Consider the following 18977-nt stretch of genomic DNA (forward strand, 5'->3'; position numbering starts at 1 on the left):
AAAACTATTTAATATTTTCACTCATCTCCCTATTTTATGGCCACATGAGGTTACAAGGCTAATAAGATGATGGATAAGCACAGCACCGATCATCATATTTGTGAGGCCCTTTGTTATGATAAATAACGAAAATATTAATAAGAAGAGAGATACTTTAGCCACAAATAAATTATACAAAAATAAATTTACAAACTGACATGACTTAATGCAGTACGTTAGATTGTAAAATAAATTTAACAGATCACATAAAACCACGTGAATTTATAGATTTACTTTTGTATAATCTCTTTGTAGACAAAAAAATTTTACTATAGTTGAAACTGATTCAAGATATGAAATGAAAACGAGTACTAGTAGAAACAAAACTTGAAAAGGGCATGATGGCATGGCTACCCGTTTCTTCTCATTTTAAAGAATCACCGATTATTGCCATCGCAAAACGCCAATAAAATGACACATTTGAACAAAATATATGACAACATTGCACTCTGAACAATTTGGAACTGATTACCAAAATCGTCACGATGTTAATCAAGTGTGTAATAGCTTATTCTCAACTCAATCAAACTCAAAAAAAGACAGACCTTCAAGGTCACTCCATCACCAATTTACCAATTGGAGCAAATTGAAACGGCAAGAAAAACTATATCTGACATAATAATCATTGTCGAGTTTAGTCCTCCAGAAGCAGAAGTAGAAAGGAAACTGGATGGAAGCTAGTTGACAACGTCGAGAACCAGCTTGCGAGACTTTAGAACTGACCACTTCAATCGACGGTAATAAGCAGCTTGAAGTAATGCCAGTGACAGTACGAATATCCATTTAAATCCCATCTGCATTACACAATGCCATAAATAAAACATAGCTTTTTAATAATCTCACGGAGACATGACTTTTAAGTAAACATACCAGCTTTCTCTCTTCCATTTCAGGTTCCGCGGCCCAAGACAAGAATGTCACAACATCTTTACCCATCTGCACCAAAGCATCATAAAATTTACCCTCAAGAGAACATGTGAAAACATGGAAGGAGCTTCTTATTGCTCCAGGGGGATATTTTTACTAGGGAAACCAACCTGAGCTTCTGTTGCAGGTGTACCATCCTCATACTCTACTGCACCATCATTAAGCATTTTAGGCATCGCAATTGCTCCACCAGGAAAATAAGGATTATAATGCAACCCCTCCCGAATCTACAATACCAATTAAGAATAGCTATGGAGTGAGGAGGTGTCAAATAGCAATAACTCAAATGAACATAAAAATCTACACATTAAGAGAAGCTAGACAATATATGCTCATGCTTTACATAACTAAAGATCCCTGACGTATAATTCTTGTCTCTACCAATGGGATGCGTATAACCTCCGGGCTTGTTGTGGATCATACAATCATATACAACTGAGAACTGAAGCAAACAACTTTTGACCCCGTTCCTTGAAACAGAAGGGAACAGGGGAATTGTAGTCTGCATGGATAAGTAGTCTGCATCTGAGGGAAATTGGTTGAGGTACAAGATATTTCTTGCATCAAACGAAAAGTGCAACTTTGTGCAAGATAAGTACAAGATAAAAAAAGGTAGTGCTACACCTAGACCAGTTGAATGCATTAAATAGATAGCAGATTTGATTTTTTTTTCTCGTATGTACTGCATATGTACATAATAGTTTTTGCTGTATGAATGATGGGAATTAGAAAGGTTGGAACCCCCCTTCCAAGAAAAAACCATATAGAACTATGAAAGTAGTGCTCAATTTATGATAGACTTAGAAACCTGTTATTTTCTCTTATACTTCCTATTTTTTGTTCTTTTTGGTGTACTACTATTTCAGGATTTCAAACTGAAAATTTCAACTAAGAGTACAAATATACATTCTACTTCAAGCACAAGTTGTTCACATTTACAATAGAAAATCTGTAGTAAGAGCAGTGGTGGATAAAAATTTACCGAGACACCAGCAGGGGGATCACGGTAACCAGTCAGAAGGGCAAATGCGTAGTTCTGACCATCATGGCGAGCCTGAAAGGACCAAGGGTAAGATAATTCTGGGACAGATAGCATAGACTCTGAACAAAATTAAGCAAAAGACAGGAATTACTTTGGTGATAAGGCTTAGATCTGGAGGATAGGCCCCTCCATTAGCAAACCTAGCTGCTTGTTCGTTTGAATAAGGCTGAGGAAAACGATCACTGAGTTTACCGGGGCGTGTGAACATCTCACCCTCATCATTAGGTCCATCAACCACTTCAATCTCGGCTGCCATAGCCTTTGTCTCCTCTTCCGTATATGCAACACCGACCAAATCACGGAATGATATAAGTGACATAGAATGGCAAGATGCACAGACCTGTTGATAAACCTGATGACCACGACGAATCCTGCTCAGGCAAAATTGATATTAGCAATTGATATTAGGAAAGTGCATCTAATAGGCACAGTGCACATCACTATGTAATTCTCCATACCAAAAAGAACAACTTTACAAGATTTTCTGAGGAAACTATAAGCATATCATGATTCCAGTTGCCTTGTTAGTTGTATTACCAACCGTTATCTCATTAATAACTTTAAGACAAAAATGTAATGTCGTACAACCTCAAGGCACTAGAAGTGCAAAATGAAAATAATGCCACAGAGGTTGGGACAAACGATTACCATTTATGACTCAACAATAAAACCATAGACATATAGGACTACCATAGAGGGGTCCAATATTACTAGAGCACAATACAAACTCAGTATCAGTATTACTAGAGCACAAAAGATCCGAAAAAAGAAAAAAGAAAAAATCAAAGGTTCCATCAGAACTCACGAAGCATGATCATATGAACTGAGAATGCCCTTGTGAGGCCAGGGATAGTGAGCAGCCGGTAATCCATGTTCAGCCTCATCAGCAGATGCTATCATTCCAAAACTCAAAAGCCCTGAAAGACCTGCTCCGAGGAGTGCGAGTGCTCTAAAGGACTTCATGCCAGTAGACCCAACATTATTGCTCTTTGATATGAGAGACGACAATAAAGGAGGGGCCTACATATTGATATACAACAACATTTTAGCGAATACAGTAGTCAAAAGGCCAAAGCCATTCTCCAGAGAGAGAAAAAAAGTTTTCTTTCTTATCAATACAAATCCAGGAAATTATTCAAAAAAGAAGACACTAGACTTGGATTATTACATGAGTTAATATCAAACAATAATAATAAAATAAAAAGGATGCTAGATTCTTGCCCAGATAGGATAACAAATAATGACATTACCATGTCAGCAAACGTAAACAGTCATGAACTGGTATAAAACCAAATCTATGTATTCTTATAAATATAATTTTTTTATAGGTAAATATTTTAAACACAGTATATATTAAATAAATTAAGCATAGTATCGGAGCCTGACCTACCTATGGAATTTTTGGAGGAGAAAAAATGGGAGAAGAAAGTGTTAAAAAAGCACATGAAACTGAGTAAGGGGATTCACATAAACCTAAAACTAGCAAATCTTTTTATCAACACTAATTTGGATTGTCTAGGCTGAGACAACAGAAGCCAACATCAATTTTATCTGAGTGAGGAAGGGTCCGAAGGGAGGAAGTAGTTGTGATAGACGGAATCTTACTGTCGATTGAGATTCAAGTTTCCTTCTCAGTAGCTGGTGGATCACTCGTCCAGCCATTCCAGTCAATGCTTCTTTCAATTACTCACCCAACAAAAAAAGAAAGAGCAAGTGTTATTGGTGGAAATAATTAAAAAAAAAAATCTTAAAGATTCAGACAAAGAGAAGTATTATCACTAAATTGGGGAGTACAACAGCACAAAAGAGTTAGGATGTGTAGTTGAACACAGAAAGAAAGAATGATTCGTATATTCATTGACATTCAACTTCCTATACATACTACATACAAATGACAATTGTACACTCATAAACTATACTAATTACAACTATATCCTCTAACACTCCCCCTCAAGCTGGGGCATATTTATCATATAAACCTAGCTTGGAACAAAGAAGCTTTAACCGACTACAACACAGTGGTTTGGTAAACATATCTGCAAGTTGATCAGCAGACTTCACAAAAGGTGTAGAAATCTCACCACTTAGTATCTTATCCCAAATGAAGTGACAATCAATCTCAATGTGTTTAGTCCTCTCATGGAACATAGGATTACGCGCAATATGCATTGTAGCTTTGTTATCACAAAGTAATTGAGAAGGAACAGGAGCTAGAAACCCAATCTCTTGAAACAAGTGTTGCAATCATGTCAGCTCACTAGTAGTGTGAGCCATTGCTCTGGATTCAGCTTCTGCACTAGACCGAACTACTACTGTTTGCTTCTTACTCTTCCATGTAACCAAGTTACCTCCCACAAAGGTACAATATCCAGTAGTTGATCTTCTATCTAAAGGAGATTCAGCCCAATCAGCATCTGAAAAGGCTTCAATTCTAAACAATCCAAGGCCAGGAGCTCGCTTAAGATAACGAAGAATATGGATTACAGCATCCCAATGTGAGATCCTGGGCGTTTGTAGAAATTGGCTCACTACACTCACTGCATAAGAGATATCAGGTCTAGTGATAGTAATATAATTCAATTTCCCAACAAGTCTTTGATACCGACCTAGATCTCCAAACAACTCCCTTTCCTCTTTCAAGAGTTTACGATTTGGCTCCATAGGAGTGTCAATAAGTTGTGCACCTAACATGTCAATTTCTTCCAGAAGGTCAAGTACATATTTTCTCTGAGATAGGTTAATACCTTTTTTAGATCTACCGACTTCAATTCCAAGAAAGTATCTAAGTTTGCCCAAGTCTTTTGTCTGAAACTGATCATGTAAAAATTGTTTCAGCCTGGCAATTCCAGCTGAGTCACTCCAAGTAATTACATTGTCATCAACTTATACAACCAACTAGATATGACCTGCATCACTATGTAAGTGAAATACCGAGTGGTCTGTTTGGCATCAATGAAGATCAAATGCCAATACAACATCAGAGAACCTCCCAAACCATGCTTGAGGAGATTGTTTTAAACCATATAATGTCTTTTTTAACTTGCACACAATACCTCGATACTCCCCTTGAGCAACAAATCCAGGTGGTTGCTCCATATACACTTCCTCATTTAAGTCGTCATGTAGGAATGCATTTTTAACATCCAACTGAAATAAGGGCCAATCCAAATTAGCAGAAAGAGAGATCAATACGTGAATAGAAGAAATTTTGGCAACCGGAGAGAAAGTTTCGTCATAATCAATGCCATAAGTTTGAGTGTAACCAGCAACCAACTGGGCTTTCAGACGTTCAACAGAACCATCAAGATGGATTTTGATTGTATATACCCATCTACAACCAACAGAGTGTTTACCAGACGTCGCCGTCGTTGGAGATAAACAGGCCTTCCGGCAGCCAATGACGACGGGAGACTCACCGGTGTGCACAAAAAATGACGACGAGCTCAATTTTGGTGCCCAATACCGGAGACGACACTTGAGGTCATCGGAAATACCTTGAAATAGCTTCCGGCCGCCAACGACAAAGAGGACAACGACCACTAACCACCACAGACAACGACGGTGATACCACAGACAACTCCTATGTGCCACTAACCACCACTAGCTCCGTCGCACAACCACCACTAGCTGACTACTCAACGTTTTGATACCATGTAGTCGAACACAGAAAGAAAGAATGATTCGTATATTCATTGACATTCAACTTCCTATACATACTGCATACAAATGACAATTGTACACTCATAAATTATACTAATTACAACCATGCCCTTTAACAGGATGCATAGCCAATAAAATCACAAATCATTCACCAATCTCCTCAGAAGAAGAAACAACAAAAGCAATCCCTAAAAGCGTTGCAAGAAAATAAAAATAGATATACATCAAACTGACTATGTTGGAGTATGTGTATTAGTTGAATCAGTTTTAAACACGTGAGAACCCCGGGACAAGTAAATGCAGAAGCATATGGAGCGATAGAGAGAAAGTTCTGCATATGGAGCGATAGAGAGAGAGTGTTATGATTATTCCACTTTCCAAACTATCTAAAGTGCTAAGGTGTCTTATTTGTGTTTATAACAAAATAATTCCAGCAAACACCAAGAAAACAATTTAGACCGTTAATCATCACTGAAGCTAAAGGTATTAGAAGACAAAAGTGTCTCTCCTTCCTCCCTGCCTCCATTTAATCATTACTGAAGATCAAGTAGAAGATGAAAGTGGCTCTATATTTCTCTCTCCCATGAAAGTACATTAAATTTTAGGTACTCCATGCATTCATCAAATTTGTTTTCCTTTACTTATCTTTTTCCTATAACAAGGGGAAAGAAAAGTAAAAGAAATAAAATATCCACGTAACCAATGCACCAGCAATCAATACATGAACTCGTAACAAGCATTGTCAGATTGTAAGTATATCCTGTACGAGGAAATTCTCAATAAATGAAAGGTCACTCACACACCTTTCTTCAATCTGAAATCAGCTGTAGAAGATGTATCAAAAGTAACCCAAACCACTATCCTTCAAGTTGAATCCAAAATACAATCACCGAAATAAAACACAGCCAAAAAATAAAATAAATGGTTCTTCATACTTTAGCTCCCCCCTCAACAAATATATAACGCCTAACACGACCCCCCACCCCCCCCAAAAAAAAAAAATGCTCAATTTGATTCAACAAAAATGTTTTTGGTGAAAACAAAATTAATCTCCTTCATGTCACAACTTATATATAATCTCTTATTGAATTTAAGCAGTGGATAATAACCCAACAAAACTAGATTGTAGAATTCATTTATTATTATTATTTTTTTAAAAAAAATAAAGAAAGAAAGAAAACACGCATATTTAATTTTCATTCCATTTCACTAAACTATTGCGTCCGCAGTGTGCGCACAAACACTGACCAATAGACATAGAACGAGATACATAAAGATGCCTAAACCGCTAAACCAAATGCCTGAGACTCTTATATGGTCTACCCATAAGCCGTTAACATTCACATCCATACAACCAATAAACAGATTATAAAACTTTCTTTCACCTCGTTTCTGCTGAAAATAATAAAAAAATGTATAAGAAACAAAGCCTAAACTTGAGAGTAGCGCACAGATCGAAGAGTGATGAGAGATTAACCGAGAAAGAGAGGAATAAAATGGGCAGAGTGTTGATTCGAATCTGAAATCGTTTAGAGAGGAACTTACGGGGGAACGGAGGCTATGGAACCGTCGGGGGGCCGGTTGTTGGTCAAAGATGCAGCTCGGAGATCCAACGAGGAAGAACTGCTGCGAGGGGAAATTGGGGATGAACTCGCTACTATCCCTTCACCTATCTTCTACCACGAGTGAGAGGTTCTAGGCCTTTGGGCTTCCCACGGAGGCCCACCTGTGATTTTTTTTTTTTTTTGACTACTGCAGCAATCACAAAAATAATTACATAAATTTTTTTTTATAAATTGACATGATTTCATTTAATCTGTTAAATTTACTTTATAATAAAAATAATTTTATAATCTAAAAAATTACATCATGTTACATTAATTTATAAGACTACTTTTATATAATTTATTTGTAACTAAAATATTTCCTTTTAATTTTATAGTCACTATTTTTATCTCACGATATTAGTATATTATAATTCAAAAGATTTGTCAAAGCACGTGGATTGGCTGGTATAACTCATAACCTCTAAAATGTAATAGGTATGGAGTTTGAAATCTCCTTCCTCCAAATAAAAAAAAAAAAAAAATCTAAAGATTTGAATATTTATCATATTCATGAGTTAATTGGATTTTTCTTATTCGGTTTTATAATCTAAATTGTTCAGTTATTGATATTATTTTTTTATATATTTGTAAAATAAATTTATCATATTGTATTAAAACACATTAATTTATAAATTTTTCTTTTTATAGTTATCTTTATAAGACCATTAGCATTTGATTATACAAATGCAAATACAAAATTTGCATATGATTTTGCATTTGACTATTCCACTCAAAACTTATTCTCACATTGGATTATCCATTTATTAGTCAAAATAATAATAAAATATTATAAATTTAATAATTTTTTTTCTATTAATTTTTTTTCTAAATTAAGAGCTATATGGAAATACATTAATACAAGTGGAGAGCAATATTTTTGGAGTGCAACAAATATATTCTAAATATTTAATACAAACCATTGAAAAAAACACATACATTTTTTATCTAAAAAAAACACCCATTAATTTTCTTTCTCTTTCCAGCTCAAATCCCAACCCTAGGAGTACTAAAACAAAGCATATATCCAGAAGAAAAGAAAAAAAAAATCCTAAACCTAAAAGATTGAATCCAACAGTAGCAAGCAAAAAAAAAATTTGAAACGAAATAAATGGCACAGAAGAAAAGCAAATAAACAAAATAAGAAATTGAGAAATGGTACAAAAGAAAAGTAAAGGAAATAACAAGTACTTGGAAATATTTTTTAATCAATTTGGCCTAGCTACGGTGATCACCACCAAATATAACCACCAATCTCCACCAATCTCAAATTACTGTAGTTAAAACTCGTATCCTTTTGAAGTTGTATAATTTAATGTAGATTATTTTTGGAGTTTATTAGCCAAACTCTTCAATATTGAATTTGAATTTATATAATCCAATGAGATGTTCTTGCTTTTTGATATTTTTCTTTCCTTCGCACCTTCGTACTTTTAGTCTACTTTATATAAATATTGGCCTCTCAATGGAGTTTTACATTGTGAGTGCTCCACAAAAGAAATATACATTTGTTTTGTTAACGAGAAATACAAGTATTCTAACAATTTTTTTATAAAAATGATAGTTACAATCATAAAGTACACAAATGTTATATAATTAAAAATAAATAAATAAATATAAAATTTATATAAAAAAAATTAATTTTTTTAATAAAAAATTTTATTTTTTAAAATAATTATGTAATATTTACATATTTTATGATTATATATAATATCACTCATTTCCACGTAACCTAAAACTTGGTCAGTGATTACCTATAATTTATGGTACTTAAAGTGAAAACGGAACTGTTCATAGTTTGTCAAACAATTTTTGTCCATAGAATTATGCTTTACCATTAACCATGTAAACTTTAAATGCCGTATGACGTATACACCACGCAATAAATAGTGAGAATCATGAAGCTCGAGTTGTCTTCGGTCTTTTTCATGTCTGTAACTTCGTCGTGTAATATTATGCCTCCAAATGGCCACTTGGACACTGGCTCGTTGGCTCCACAGTTGCTTTAAGCCACTAGTTTTGCTGTCACTTCTAGTGCTCAATAGCTCTCTAACGAATTGAGAAAAAAAAGAAAAAAGGCAACATATTACAGCTGACAGGCATCCCTTGTGAACGCCACATTGCACAAAAAATGAATGAATTAAATGGGTCATTCGTGATCGCATTTACAAAGTAACAAGAATATCCTCAAATCAACTGTCTGCACAACTCCGAGACACCGAATAAATTCCATTGCAGAAATCGCATGCATGAAGCATTTTCTTTTCCAACTTAACATGAAGCTGAGTAGCAACTCGCTTCTTTGGTTTCAGATCACTGTCTGCCAACTAACGAAATACACAAATATCAACCAAAACTAAGTAAACAATAAATTATATTTAATCAAAATTCACACACAAATTTGGAGAAGCAAGATTACCAAAGACTCTTGTCTTCATTCAACAAAGTAGGGTGGACGGTAAGTTGTGCGGTAAGATAATCAACAAGAATTGGTCCAACACTGATCGTTCCATACATGGGCTCACCTGTAAAGTTCAAAACATGTCACCCTAGCTAGGAATCTATAAGACAAGAAGATTCATTCTCCATTGCCGATATCGGTCACTGATAATCACAATAAACCAGATCATTGCAGATTTTTCTGCATGCTTGAAACCCAGCTAATAAGGTTATTACATGGAGCATTTAGGGTTTCTCTTTTGTTAGTCTTTTTTTTTGTGGAGTTTCTTTGATCATCAACCTTATTTCTATGACGACACACTTACTGGACAAATAGGTCCTTGAGAAGAAATATCGGATTGCATCTCAGAAGGATCAGCAACATAGCCCAAATGCAGATAAGGAAGCATATCCAAAACAGTTTTTTTTTTTCCTTTCCTACGTACACCTGCAGAAGGAATGCATTAACTAACATACAAGACTACCAAACATTAGCCATTGTTGCCTCAACTGAATGGTAGCAGCATTTTTTAATTCACCCATAAAAATTAAAAAAAAAAAAAAAAACCCGAATGGTAGCAACATTTCTCAATGGCTTAAAGAAGAGTGAAACGTACCTTTTGTTGGCCGGCTACCTGTTAGGTATGACAGTTCTACTTCAGACCATAGAAGGGGAGATTCCACTGCAAGCTGTCCCCTCCTGGCTGACGATCAAGCTCTCTAACGTATGGGTACCACAAAGGCTTCTTTCTCTGCTTCTTCTCATACATCAGATAAAATGGCAAGCATGCCAATTCCGACAATTTGTTCGTATTTAATAATTCCGCTGCATGAAACATTATGTAGCTGATTCAAGTTAAATTGATGAATGGAGCATTTATTTTTCCATGATGCTTGAAGTTGAAAGAAATAATCGCTATGAATAATCATGGTACACTGATCAAAACCCTGGCCTCGTCAACCATGCTAGTGATTGCAACTCACTTTTGATTAGCACAAAAGGAATCTCTAACTAAAGGAATCGCTTAGCACTGAAATCATCGAAACCAGCTAAAACACTTAAAAAGCTAAAACCCCGACTTGAAAATATCGCATATCAAAGATCGAGAATAAGATGAACCAATTGCCTCCAATAGCCACTAGTCCCACGTCACGTTTCTCACCTGAAGATCTTCGCTCGCAGCGACGAAATGTATAGGCCTGTGCTTCTTATCATGCGATGGCCTCCTTGAGCAATGTATACTTCTTCGATCGGAAGAAAGGCACGAGCCTAAGGTTCCTCCGAGCCGAGATTGAAAGCCTAGAGAGAACCGAGAGGGGATGCTGAGAACGAACTGGAGACACAATGCAATTACCGTGAATTTATAAAACTTCCATTAGGGTTAGGTTAAGGGTTGAAGAATGCACAGGGTTTTAGGGAAGCAGAGGGAGATGGGGGTTAAAAATCTGGTCGAGGATGAGAAAGCGGAATGGATGGCAATTAACAGTGAAATAGCATTTGGTTTTCGAGAAAGCGGTTTGGAGGGAAACAAAAAACAGAAAGAAAATTCAACAAAGAAATATACATGTATTTTTATTTTTTTCGTTGGAAAGAACCGTACTTCCAGTATCAGCACCGCAAAATGCCGAAACTAGCCTTATCTCATGAGAAAGAGAAGGGTTTGCCACGCGGCCCTTTGACAGTGCCACTGCCATCACTGTCCAACTAAACCATCTATCATTTTGTTTCCCAAAACAACGACCTTCCGTACTGTCAGCCTCAGCTGCCGACTTAACTCCGTTCCCTCCCCCGGCTCTTTACCATATCGTCTGGTCCGCCACTCGCCGCTCCAATTAGAACTCCCACAGAGAGAATGTAATTAAATAAACAAATAAAAATTCAACCAACCCTCCATTTCCTTGTTTCCCGTCAAAACCCGATAGCCGTTGGATCTGGAGCTGTCCCCTAGAATATGGACATTCTCTTCGCCCAGATCCAAGCTGACCTCCGCTCCAACGACGCTCTCCGCCAGACCGGCGCTCTCCTCCTGGCCCTCCAGCAATCCGCCGCCGGCCGTGACATCTCTCTCCTTGCCAAGTCCTCGGTGGAGGAAATCGTTGCCTCCCCGGCCTCCGCCGTGTCCAAAAAACTCGCCTTCGATCTCATCCGCTCCACCCGCCTCACCGCCGACCTCTGGGATACCGTCTGTGTTGGCGTCCGCAACGATCTCGATTTCCCCGACCCCGACGTCACCGCCGCCGCCATATCCATCCTCGCAGCTATCCCCTCTCACCGCCTCGGCAATCTCATCGCCGACTCCAGCAAGGAGATTGAGAACTGCTTTGGCTCCCCGAGCGACAATCTCCGCTTCTCCATCACCGAAACCCTGGGCTGCATCCTCGCCCGCGATGACGTTGTCACGCTTTGCGAGAATAGCGTGAACCTCCTCCACAGAGTCTCCAACTGGTGGACCCGCATCGGCCAGAACATGCTCGACAAATCTGACAACGTCTCAAAGGTCGCGTTCGAGTCCGTTGGCAGATTGTTCCAGGAGTTCGATTCGAAGAGAATGAGCAGATTGGCCGGTGATAAGTTAGTGGATAGCGAGAACTCGCTTGCGATTCGGTCGAATTGGGTTTCGTCGATGGTGGACTTCGTGTGGAAGAGGCGGAATGCGTTGATGGCAAGGTCTTTGGTCTTACCAGTCGAGAGTTTCAGGGCCACGGTGTTCCCAATTGTCTATGCGGTGAAGGCCGTGGCTTCGGGGGCCGTGGAAGTCATTCAGAAGCTATCGAAGTATTCTTCCACTAATGGCAGGGCTATTGTGGATTCGAATGCTGAAAGGTTGATTGGAGTTTCGGACGTGGTTTCGCATTTGGCACCGTTCCTGTCGTCGTCATTGGACCCAGCTTTGATTTTCGAAGTGGGGATAAACATGCTGTATTTGGCTGATGTACCTGGAGGGAAGCCCGAGTGGGCTTCACAGTCGATTATTGCAATTCTCACGCTTTGGGATAGGCAAGAGTTCTCGTCCGCAAGAGAGAGTATTGTCAGGGCCGTTGTTACGAATCTACACCTCCTCGATCTTCATATGCAGGTACCACGTGCTCATTTGCTAGTGTTATTCGCCTGCTGAATTTGATTTTGATTTTTCTAGTGAATTTATTGTTAGTCGACAAGAACAATCTTTAGTGGTTTTCGTATTATTTTATTCGACTTAACTTGCTGCTTGAACATTAGAAGCTAAAAAACTGTAGGCACCTTTGCAACTTGGATAGATCACCTGGAAGTCAAGTGGAGTTTCGGTAAATAGGAGATCTGGGAAACAATCCTCTTCATGGTTATAGATGAGTAGGGTTTTGAGCTTTGGTTTTGAAGAACTTACTGTAGATAAGCTGAATGAAACTGTAGCTGTGGTTCTGTTTCTATTTATAAACCCTCTCTATTGTTTTACGAGGTTCTTAGGTTGAGGCTGAAAAATGTAAAAATGATGGTATTTTGAGGCTTAATTACCACCTTAAAAAGGGAATTAAGGACACCCCATATGAAAGTGATCAAAATGTGTGTGGGTTCTAATAACAGCTATCCATGTATGAGGGACTTGGGCTGTGCCTATTTCTATGAATAAAACTTCTTGATTATCTATAAAAAAAAAGTTATCCATGTATGAGGGTAGATTTTGAACATGAGCTGATATTGTAAATCTTCTGTTCATAGGTTTCATTGTTTAAGACGCTGCTTCTTATGGTGAGAAACTTGAGGGCCGAATCGGACCGCATGCATGCTTTGGCATGTGTTTGTAGGACAGCTCTATGTGTTGATCTTTTTGCAAAGGAAAGCGTTCGAAGAGGTCAGAAACCTCTTGCAGGAACTGAGATTGCTTCTCTTTTTGAGGACGCAAGGATAAAGGATGATCTTAATAGTGTAACGAGTAAAAGCTTATTCAGGGAGGAGTTAGTAGCATCCCTGGTGGAAAGTTGCTTTCAGTTGTCTCTACCTCTGCCTGAACAAAAGAACTCAGGTATGGAGAGTAGGGTCATTGGAGCTTTAGCATATGGAACTGGTTATGGTGCACTAAATTGGACAGAGCCTGCATTGGAAGTGGTGGAAGTTTGTAGGCCTTGCATCAAATGGGACTGTGATGGCCGGACCTATGCAATTGATTGTTACCTGAAGCTACTTGTTAGGTTGTGCCATATCTATGATACCAGGGGAGGTGTAAAAACTGTTAAAGATGGTGCTTCTCAGGATCAAATTTTAAATGAGACGAGGCTGCAGAACTTGCAGCGGGAACTTGTGAAAGATCTACGAGAGGTATGTGAACTCCACTTAATAGTAATAATTATACTTGCTTATAATCTAACATTTGGGCAATGCTTATGTGGACTGTTGTACTTACTGATTCACTATATTTGTGGCTATCACATTTGGAAGTGAAGTATTATAGGTATTAATTCTTGAAACGTAAGAAATAAATTATTTGAATATTAATGCTTCAAATGAACATGTGAAAGAATTTTGCAGTACTTTCCTTGTAATATAAAACTATTTAGTTCTTAAAATAAATATTGCAATAAGTTGAAAGGAATGAATCAAACCGTCACTGGTGAGTCTGCAAGGCAAGGCCATGTCCTCAGGAGTACTGCCCTGCATGTCAGTAGTTCAATATACTTTTGTTTTAGATTTAATCAAATAGCTGATCTTTGGATTGATGCTGATGATTCCACGGGCTATGAACCAACAAGTGCTGCACTAAAGTAGCAAGCTTTAGGATGGCAAGTAATTCTTAATGCCTGAAACACAGGATCATAGTTTGGGAGAACAGTTCACTTACTTTTTTTTCTTTTTTTTTTTATGCCTTTTACTACTGGTATATGATTTCGTATCATTAATAGAAATTTTCACTTGAAGGAAGATGGTTGTTAATTCCTTCAAAACAAAACGTAGTTGTTATGGCTTTACTGTTTTTCTGTTCCTTGGATGTTTGTTTGTTTCTTACTATCCATATTCCTTATTATTGCTACTTAACTCCAAGGTGTTTTGAGTGCTATCATCTTTCTCATTTTTGCAAAGTATGTGTTGAATTGCTTTTATATATTTTTCCATGTTGTCTCAAACCTTTCTCCATTTGGCAGGTGAATACCCCAAGAATATGTGCCCGCCTTATTTGGGCTGTTGGTGAACACATAGATCTAGAAGGATTGGATCCACTTCTAGCTGATGACCCTGATGATCCGCTTAATATAATTGTAACAAATATTCACAGAGTTTTGTTCAACATAGATTCATCTGCAGATACGACGAATAGGCTTCAAGATGTTCAGGCAGTCCTCTTATCTGCCCAGCGGTTGGGATCACGTCACCCTCGGGCAGGGCAGTTACTGACTAAAGAACTTGAAGAGTTTAGAAGCAATAGTTTGGCTGATTCTGTCAACAAGCATCAGTGCCGCTTAATATTGCAGAGACTAAAATATGTTTTAAGTCATCTGGACAGTAGGTAAGCATATTTTTAAACTCTTGGAATCTGAACAAGGGCAGGTTGAAAGTTCTCAATTGATTATATATTCTGAATATTCCCAGTATGTTCCTTATTTGTATCCAACTTCTCGATGTTAAATTCGTTCCCCCTTCCTCCAAAAAATAAAAATAAAAAATAACCCCAATTTTCTATCCAGATTTTGTACAGAAATGTCCTGTTTGCATTCAGATTTGTGCATGAAGTCAACTGGCTATCAAACTTCATTTATAGTAGCTTTGAGTTACCTTCTTTATGATTTCCTCAACCATATTTTTGTAATTTCTGAACAAGTACCTCACTATTTTTACAAATATGGAAATTGTTGAAGAGTGGGGTGATTATATTTCTTTTTCAGGTGGGCAGGGGTTAGTGAAGCCAGAGGAGATTACCCATTCAGCCACCACAAGCTAACTGTTCAGTTTTATGAAGCATCTGCGGCTCAAGATAGAAAGTTGGAAGGATTGGTTCACAAGGCTATTTTAGAGCTATGGAGGCCAGAACCTAGTGAACTAACTCTTTTGCTGACAAAAGGAGTTGACTCTACTTTACTGAAGGTTCCACCAACCGCAATTACTTTGACTGGTAGCAGTGATCCATGCTATGTTGAAGCATACCATTTAGCAGATTCAAGTGATGGCAGGATCACTCTGCATTTAAAGGTCAAACTGTTTTCTACTTGGTAACTATTTACAAATACCTGCATGCATCCTTTTATTTATTATTAATTAGTATCCTACAAAAGTTCCTTCAGAATTCTTAGTAAGACGCTTTCCTAACATGGCAATGGATAATGATAATGTGGAATAAATAATGTTTGTTTGTGCTTGGATGGTGGCTATAACTCACTTCATCTGAACTCATTAAACTTTATTGCTAATAACAAGCTGCTACCAACCACCTTCTTTTGGGAACCCACTTTATGGAGCACACCTGATGTTAATGGGTGGGGATTTAGTTTCCTTTTGTATTAGTTTCCATGGGAGCTTATACAACAGTTACTAGTTTTTAAGACTACTGTATTGAGATTTTGTTATATCATGCCATCATGCTTCTTAACTCGGCTGACACACACACACACACAATCCTAACCTCATTGTTCATTCGCAAATAGACAAGTTTGTTTGAAAGAAGTGATAGACTTGGGTTTGAGCTCATTCAATTAAACTGCATTATCCCAACTTCCATAAACTAAATGGATAAAAATAAAAATACTTCCTTTCTGTCTTTATAAAGTTATGACAGACATTGCTCTGATTTTGTGCTTTATCTTTCTGACCTTCGGTAAATATGTTGCAGGTCCTAAATTTAACAGAGCTTGAACTAAATCGAGTGGATATCCGTGTTGGTTTATCCGGTGCATTGTATTTTATGGATGGGTCTCCGCAAGCAATTCGGCAACTGCGTAATCTTGTTTCACAGGTTTTTTTTTCCTCCCTATCTGTATCTTTGTTTGTTTTGCCAGTACATACATTTTCAGAGGGCAGTTGCCTTCATAGTGAATCTTATTGCCCCCCCTCCCCTTTAAAGTTTTTATTTTCTTCTAATGACAATCAATTCAATCAATAAAGGAGTTGTAACTCTCCAACCAGTAATTCACCCGTACTATTACTTGTCAGCGGTTCAAATTTAAGAAGAATAGGTCTGTTTCCAGGTTATAACAGGCTTTAGTGATTAGAATGCGTCAATTAATCCGTTCCTAAATTTTATTTTCCTTCTCTTCATGCATGATCTTGGCATTCCTTTATCAGAACATGTTGTTCGATATTTAATCCATTTTATTCACCTTGTTTTCAATGTAATATGGCAATTTGCGCCACCCCCCCCCCCCCCCCTTCTCTTTGAGATTTTGTGACCCATCTCCTCGATGATGTCTGTAGGATCCAGTACTCAGCAGTGTGACAGTGGGTGTGTCCCATTTTGAGAGATGCGCCCTTTGGGTTCAAGTCTTATACTATCCATTCTATGGGAGCGGTGCTGTGGGAGATTATGAGGGTGACTATACTGAAGAGGATCCACAAATCATGAGACAAAAGAGAAGCTTAAGACCAGAACTGGGAGAGCCTGTGACTTTGAGATGTCAGCCTTACAAAATTCCACTCACTGAACTTCTTTTGCCCCACAAAATCTCTCCTGTTGAATTTTTCCGCCTATGGCCTAGTTTGCCAGCTATAGTGGAGTGCACAGGTACATATACATACGAAGGAAGTGGCTTCAAGGCTACTGCTGCACAACAGTATGGTGCATCACCTTTCTTAAGTGGACTGAAATCTTTGTCGTCTAAGCCATTCCACAGAGTTTGTTCACATATCATCCGGACAGTGGCAGGCTTTCAGGTATAGCCAATTTGTTCTTGATGTTTGAGTTGACTGTCTCTTTTGCAGTTCATTTTCTTAATCATTGTTTGTTCTGAGAGAAATTTCCTCAAGTATTACTTAAGACCAATCTTAGATTTTAAGTCTGGAACTCACCTCTGTCAGTGGAAATTTTCACTTTTGGCTCTGATTTGGTAAAACAGATAATTCTTTTTGTAGATTTAAGCTTTGCCATTTTACTTATTACTTATAAAAAAAAAAAAGGATTTAAGCTTTGGCATTCTGCCTACGTGCTATTTTGTTGGAACATGTTATTTAAAAAAAATTACCAATTATATCACCATCTTGGAACAGCTTTGTTTTGCCGCAAAAACTTGGTATGGAGGCTTCTTGGGCATGATGATCTTTGGGGCCAGTGAAGTGAGCAGAAATGTGGATTTGGGAGATGAGACAACTACCATGATGTGCAAATTTGTGGTTCGAGCTTCTGACGTGTCAATTACAAAAGAGATTGGATCAGATCTGCAGGGATGGTTAGATGACCTTACTGATGGGGGTGTGGAGTACATACCCGAAGATGAAGTGAAGGTGGCTGCTGCTGAGAGGCTTAGGATCTCAATGGAAAGAATTGCCTTACTAAAGGCAGCCCAACCACGACCAAAGACTCCAAAATCTGATGGTGATGATGATGATGAAGTGGAGAATGAAGAGGAAGATGAGGATAAAAAGAAGATAAAGAAGGAAGAGAAGAAAGATGATGAAGGAGATGAGAAAACAAAGGGACCTTCAACCCTGTCAAAGTTAACTGCAGAGGAGGTTGAGCATCGTGCTCTTCAAGCTGCGGTGCTCCAGGAGTGGCACATATTGTGCAAAGAAAAGAACCAGAACCAAAGTTGATACCCTTTTTTTTACCTTCTTTAAGTATATGGAACACATTCTTTGAGTTTACTTGTATTATTTTCCTGGTGTATGAATTAATGAGGTGGTAGTTGAAGGTTTGATGGCAGAGAGGTTTATTTTTCCCCTTTTTTTGGGTTTATTTCCTTATTTTTCAACCCCAGGGAGGGTTAGCCGGTTGTACATCTTGTATCGGGTGGTCATTGGCTGTTGTTCACTTCGGGAATTTAACGGTTAGGAATATGATTCGTGATGGTATATCTTTCGTGGCAGATTTCAATTTCTATTTTGAAACTTCATTTCTTATGTACGCTTAGTCTCATTTGCTTTTACAATCATTTTCATCTCATTTCTTCTTATTTAATCATTACAATTTTCTCAAATTCTTATACAAATTAAATAAAAAATTCAACTTTTTTAAATCTCAAAATAAAAATAATATTAAAAAAATATTTTTTAACAATATTTTATTTAACTTTCAATTTTTATTTCAATTTATCTCATCTCATATGAGATAAATTTTTGAAGTTGCATTGCTGGTTTCTGGCATATTGAAACT

At 37.6% G+C, this 18977-nt stretch overlaps 4 protein-coding genes across 6 annotated transcripts; 1 reads left to right on the plus strand and 3 right to left on the minus strand.

Moving 5' to 3' along the window:
• Positions 1 to 366: 366 nt before the first annotated feature.
• LOC109009184 (cytochrome c1-2, heme protein, mitochondrial-like) lies at positions 367 to 7341 on the minus strand. Of its 3 annotated transcripts, none has more exons than XM_018989577.2 (8): positions 7214 to 7341; positions 3614 to 3684; positions 2814 to 3028; positions 2100 to 2379; positions 1949 to 2020; positions 1077 to 1193; positions 910 to 975; positions 367 to 833 (listed from the first exon to the last, which is right to left on the minus strand). In XM_018989577.2, exons 2-8 carry the CDS (start codon positions 3668 to 3670, stop codon positions 717 to 719), a joined length of 924 nt encoding a protein of 307 aa, XP_018845122.1. In that variant the 5' UTR covers positions 3671 to 3684; positions 7214 to 7341; the 3' UTR covers positions 367 to 716. The 3 variants fall into 3 exon arrangements, with proteins under 3 accessions (XP_018845122.1, XP_035550578.1, XP_035550579.1); XM_035694685.1 differs by having other exon boundaries at positions 472 to 833; positions 3614 to 3681; positions 7214 to 7337; XM_035694686.1 differs by having other exon boundaries at positions 472 to 833; positions 3614 to 3694; positions 7214 to 7337.
• On the minus strand, positions 4253 to 4699 carry LOC118349583 (uncharacterized mitochondrial protein AtMg00810-like). Its single transcript, XM_035694784.1, has one exon. The coding sequence runs from the start codon at positions 4697 to 4699 to the stop codon at positions 4253 to 4255; it is 447 nt and encodes a 148-aa protein (XP_035550677.1).
• On the minus strand, positions 4890 to 10481 carry LOC118349584. Its single transcript, XM_035694785.1, has 4 exons — positions 10376 to 10481; positions 10038 to 10159; positions 9492 to 9599; positions 4890 to 5608 (listed from the first exon to the last, which is right to left on the minus strand). Exons 1-4 carry the CDS (start codon positions 10479 to 10481, stop codon positions 4958 to 4960), a joined length of 987 nt encoding a protein of 328 aa, XP_035550678.1. The 3' UTR covers positions 4890 to 4957.
• A 934-nt stretch (positions 10482 to 11415) lies between these two features.
• Positions 11416 to 18704, plus strand: LOC109009181 (protein TPLATE). Its single transcript, XM_035694869.1, has 7 exons — positions 11416 to 12788; positions 13409 to 14005; positions 14827 to 15188; positions 15565 to 15868; positions 16506 to 16628; positions 17087 to 17542; positions 17876 to 18704. Exons 1-7 carry the CDS (start codon positions 11664 to 11666, stop codon positions 18416 to 18418), a joined length of 3510 nt encoding a protein of 1169 aa, XP_035550762.1. The 5' UTR covers positions 11416 to 11663; the 3' UTR covers positions 18419 to 18704.
• Positions 18705 to 18977: the final 273 nt, after the last annotated feature.

Source organism: Juglans regia, chromosome 10 (genome assembly GCF_001411555.2).
Source record: "Juglans regia cultivar Chandler chromosome 10, Walnut 2.0, whole genome shotgun sequence".
In the NCBI taxonomy this organism is placed as follows: domain Eukaryota; kingdom Viridiplantae; phylum Streptophyta; class Magnoliopsida; order Fagales; family Juglandaceae; genus Juglans; species Juglans regia.

Excerpts from the sequence above, each read along its gene's own strand:
- LOC109009184 (XM_018989577.2), bottom strand. The coding sequence starts at position 3,670 with ATGGCTGGACGAGTGATCCACCAGCTACTGAGAAGGAAACTTGAATCT. Across the intron at positions 3,029-3,613 it reads AACTTGAATCTCAATCGACA|GCCCCTCCTTTATTGTCGTC; the intron begins GTAAGATTCCGT and ends ATCAATATGTAG. Across the intron at positions 2,021-2,099 it reads ATCTAAGCCTTATCACCAAA|GCTCGCCATGATGGTCAGAA; the intron begins GTAATTCCTGTC and ends TGGTCCTTTCAG.
- LOC118349583 (XM_035694784.1), bottom strand. The coding sequence starts at position 4,699 with ATGTTAGGTGCACAACTTATTGACACTCCTATGGAGCCAAATCGTAAA.
- LOC118349584 (XM_035694785.1), bottom strand. The coding sequence starts at position 10,481 with ATGTATGAGAAGAAGCAGAGAAAGAAGCCTTTGTGGTACCCATACGTT. Across the intron at positions 10,160-10,375 it reads GTGGAATCTCCCCTTCTATG|GTGTACGTAGGAAAGGAAAA; the intron begins GTCTGAAGTAGA and ends TTCCTTCTGCAG. Across the intron at positions 9,600-10,037 it reads CTCAAGGACCTATTTGTCCA|TTGGCAGACAGTGATCTGAA; the intron begins GTAAGTGTGTCG and ends GTATTTCGTTAG.
- LOC109009181 (XM_035694869.1), top strand. The coding sequence starts at position 11,664 with ATGGACATTCTCTTCGCCCAGATCCAAGCTGACCTCCGCTCCAACGAC. Across the intron at positions 16,629-17,086 it reads TGCGTAATCTTGTTTCACAG|GATCCAGTACTCAGCAGTGT; the intron begins GTTTTTTTTTCC and ends TGATGTCTGTAG. Across the intron at positions 17,543-17,875 it reads GGACAGTGGCAGGCTTTCAG|CTTTGTTTTGCCGCAAAAAC; the intron begins GTATAGCCAATT and ends ATCTTGGAACAG.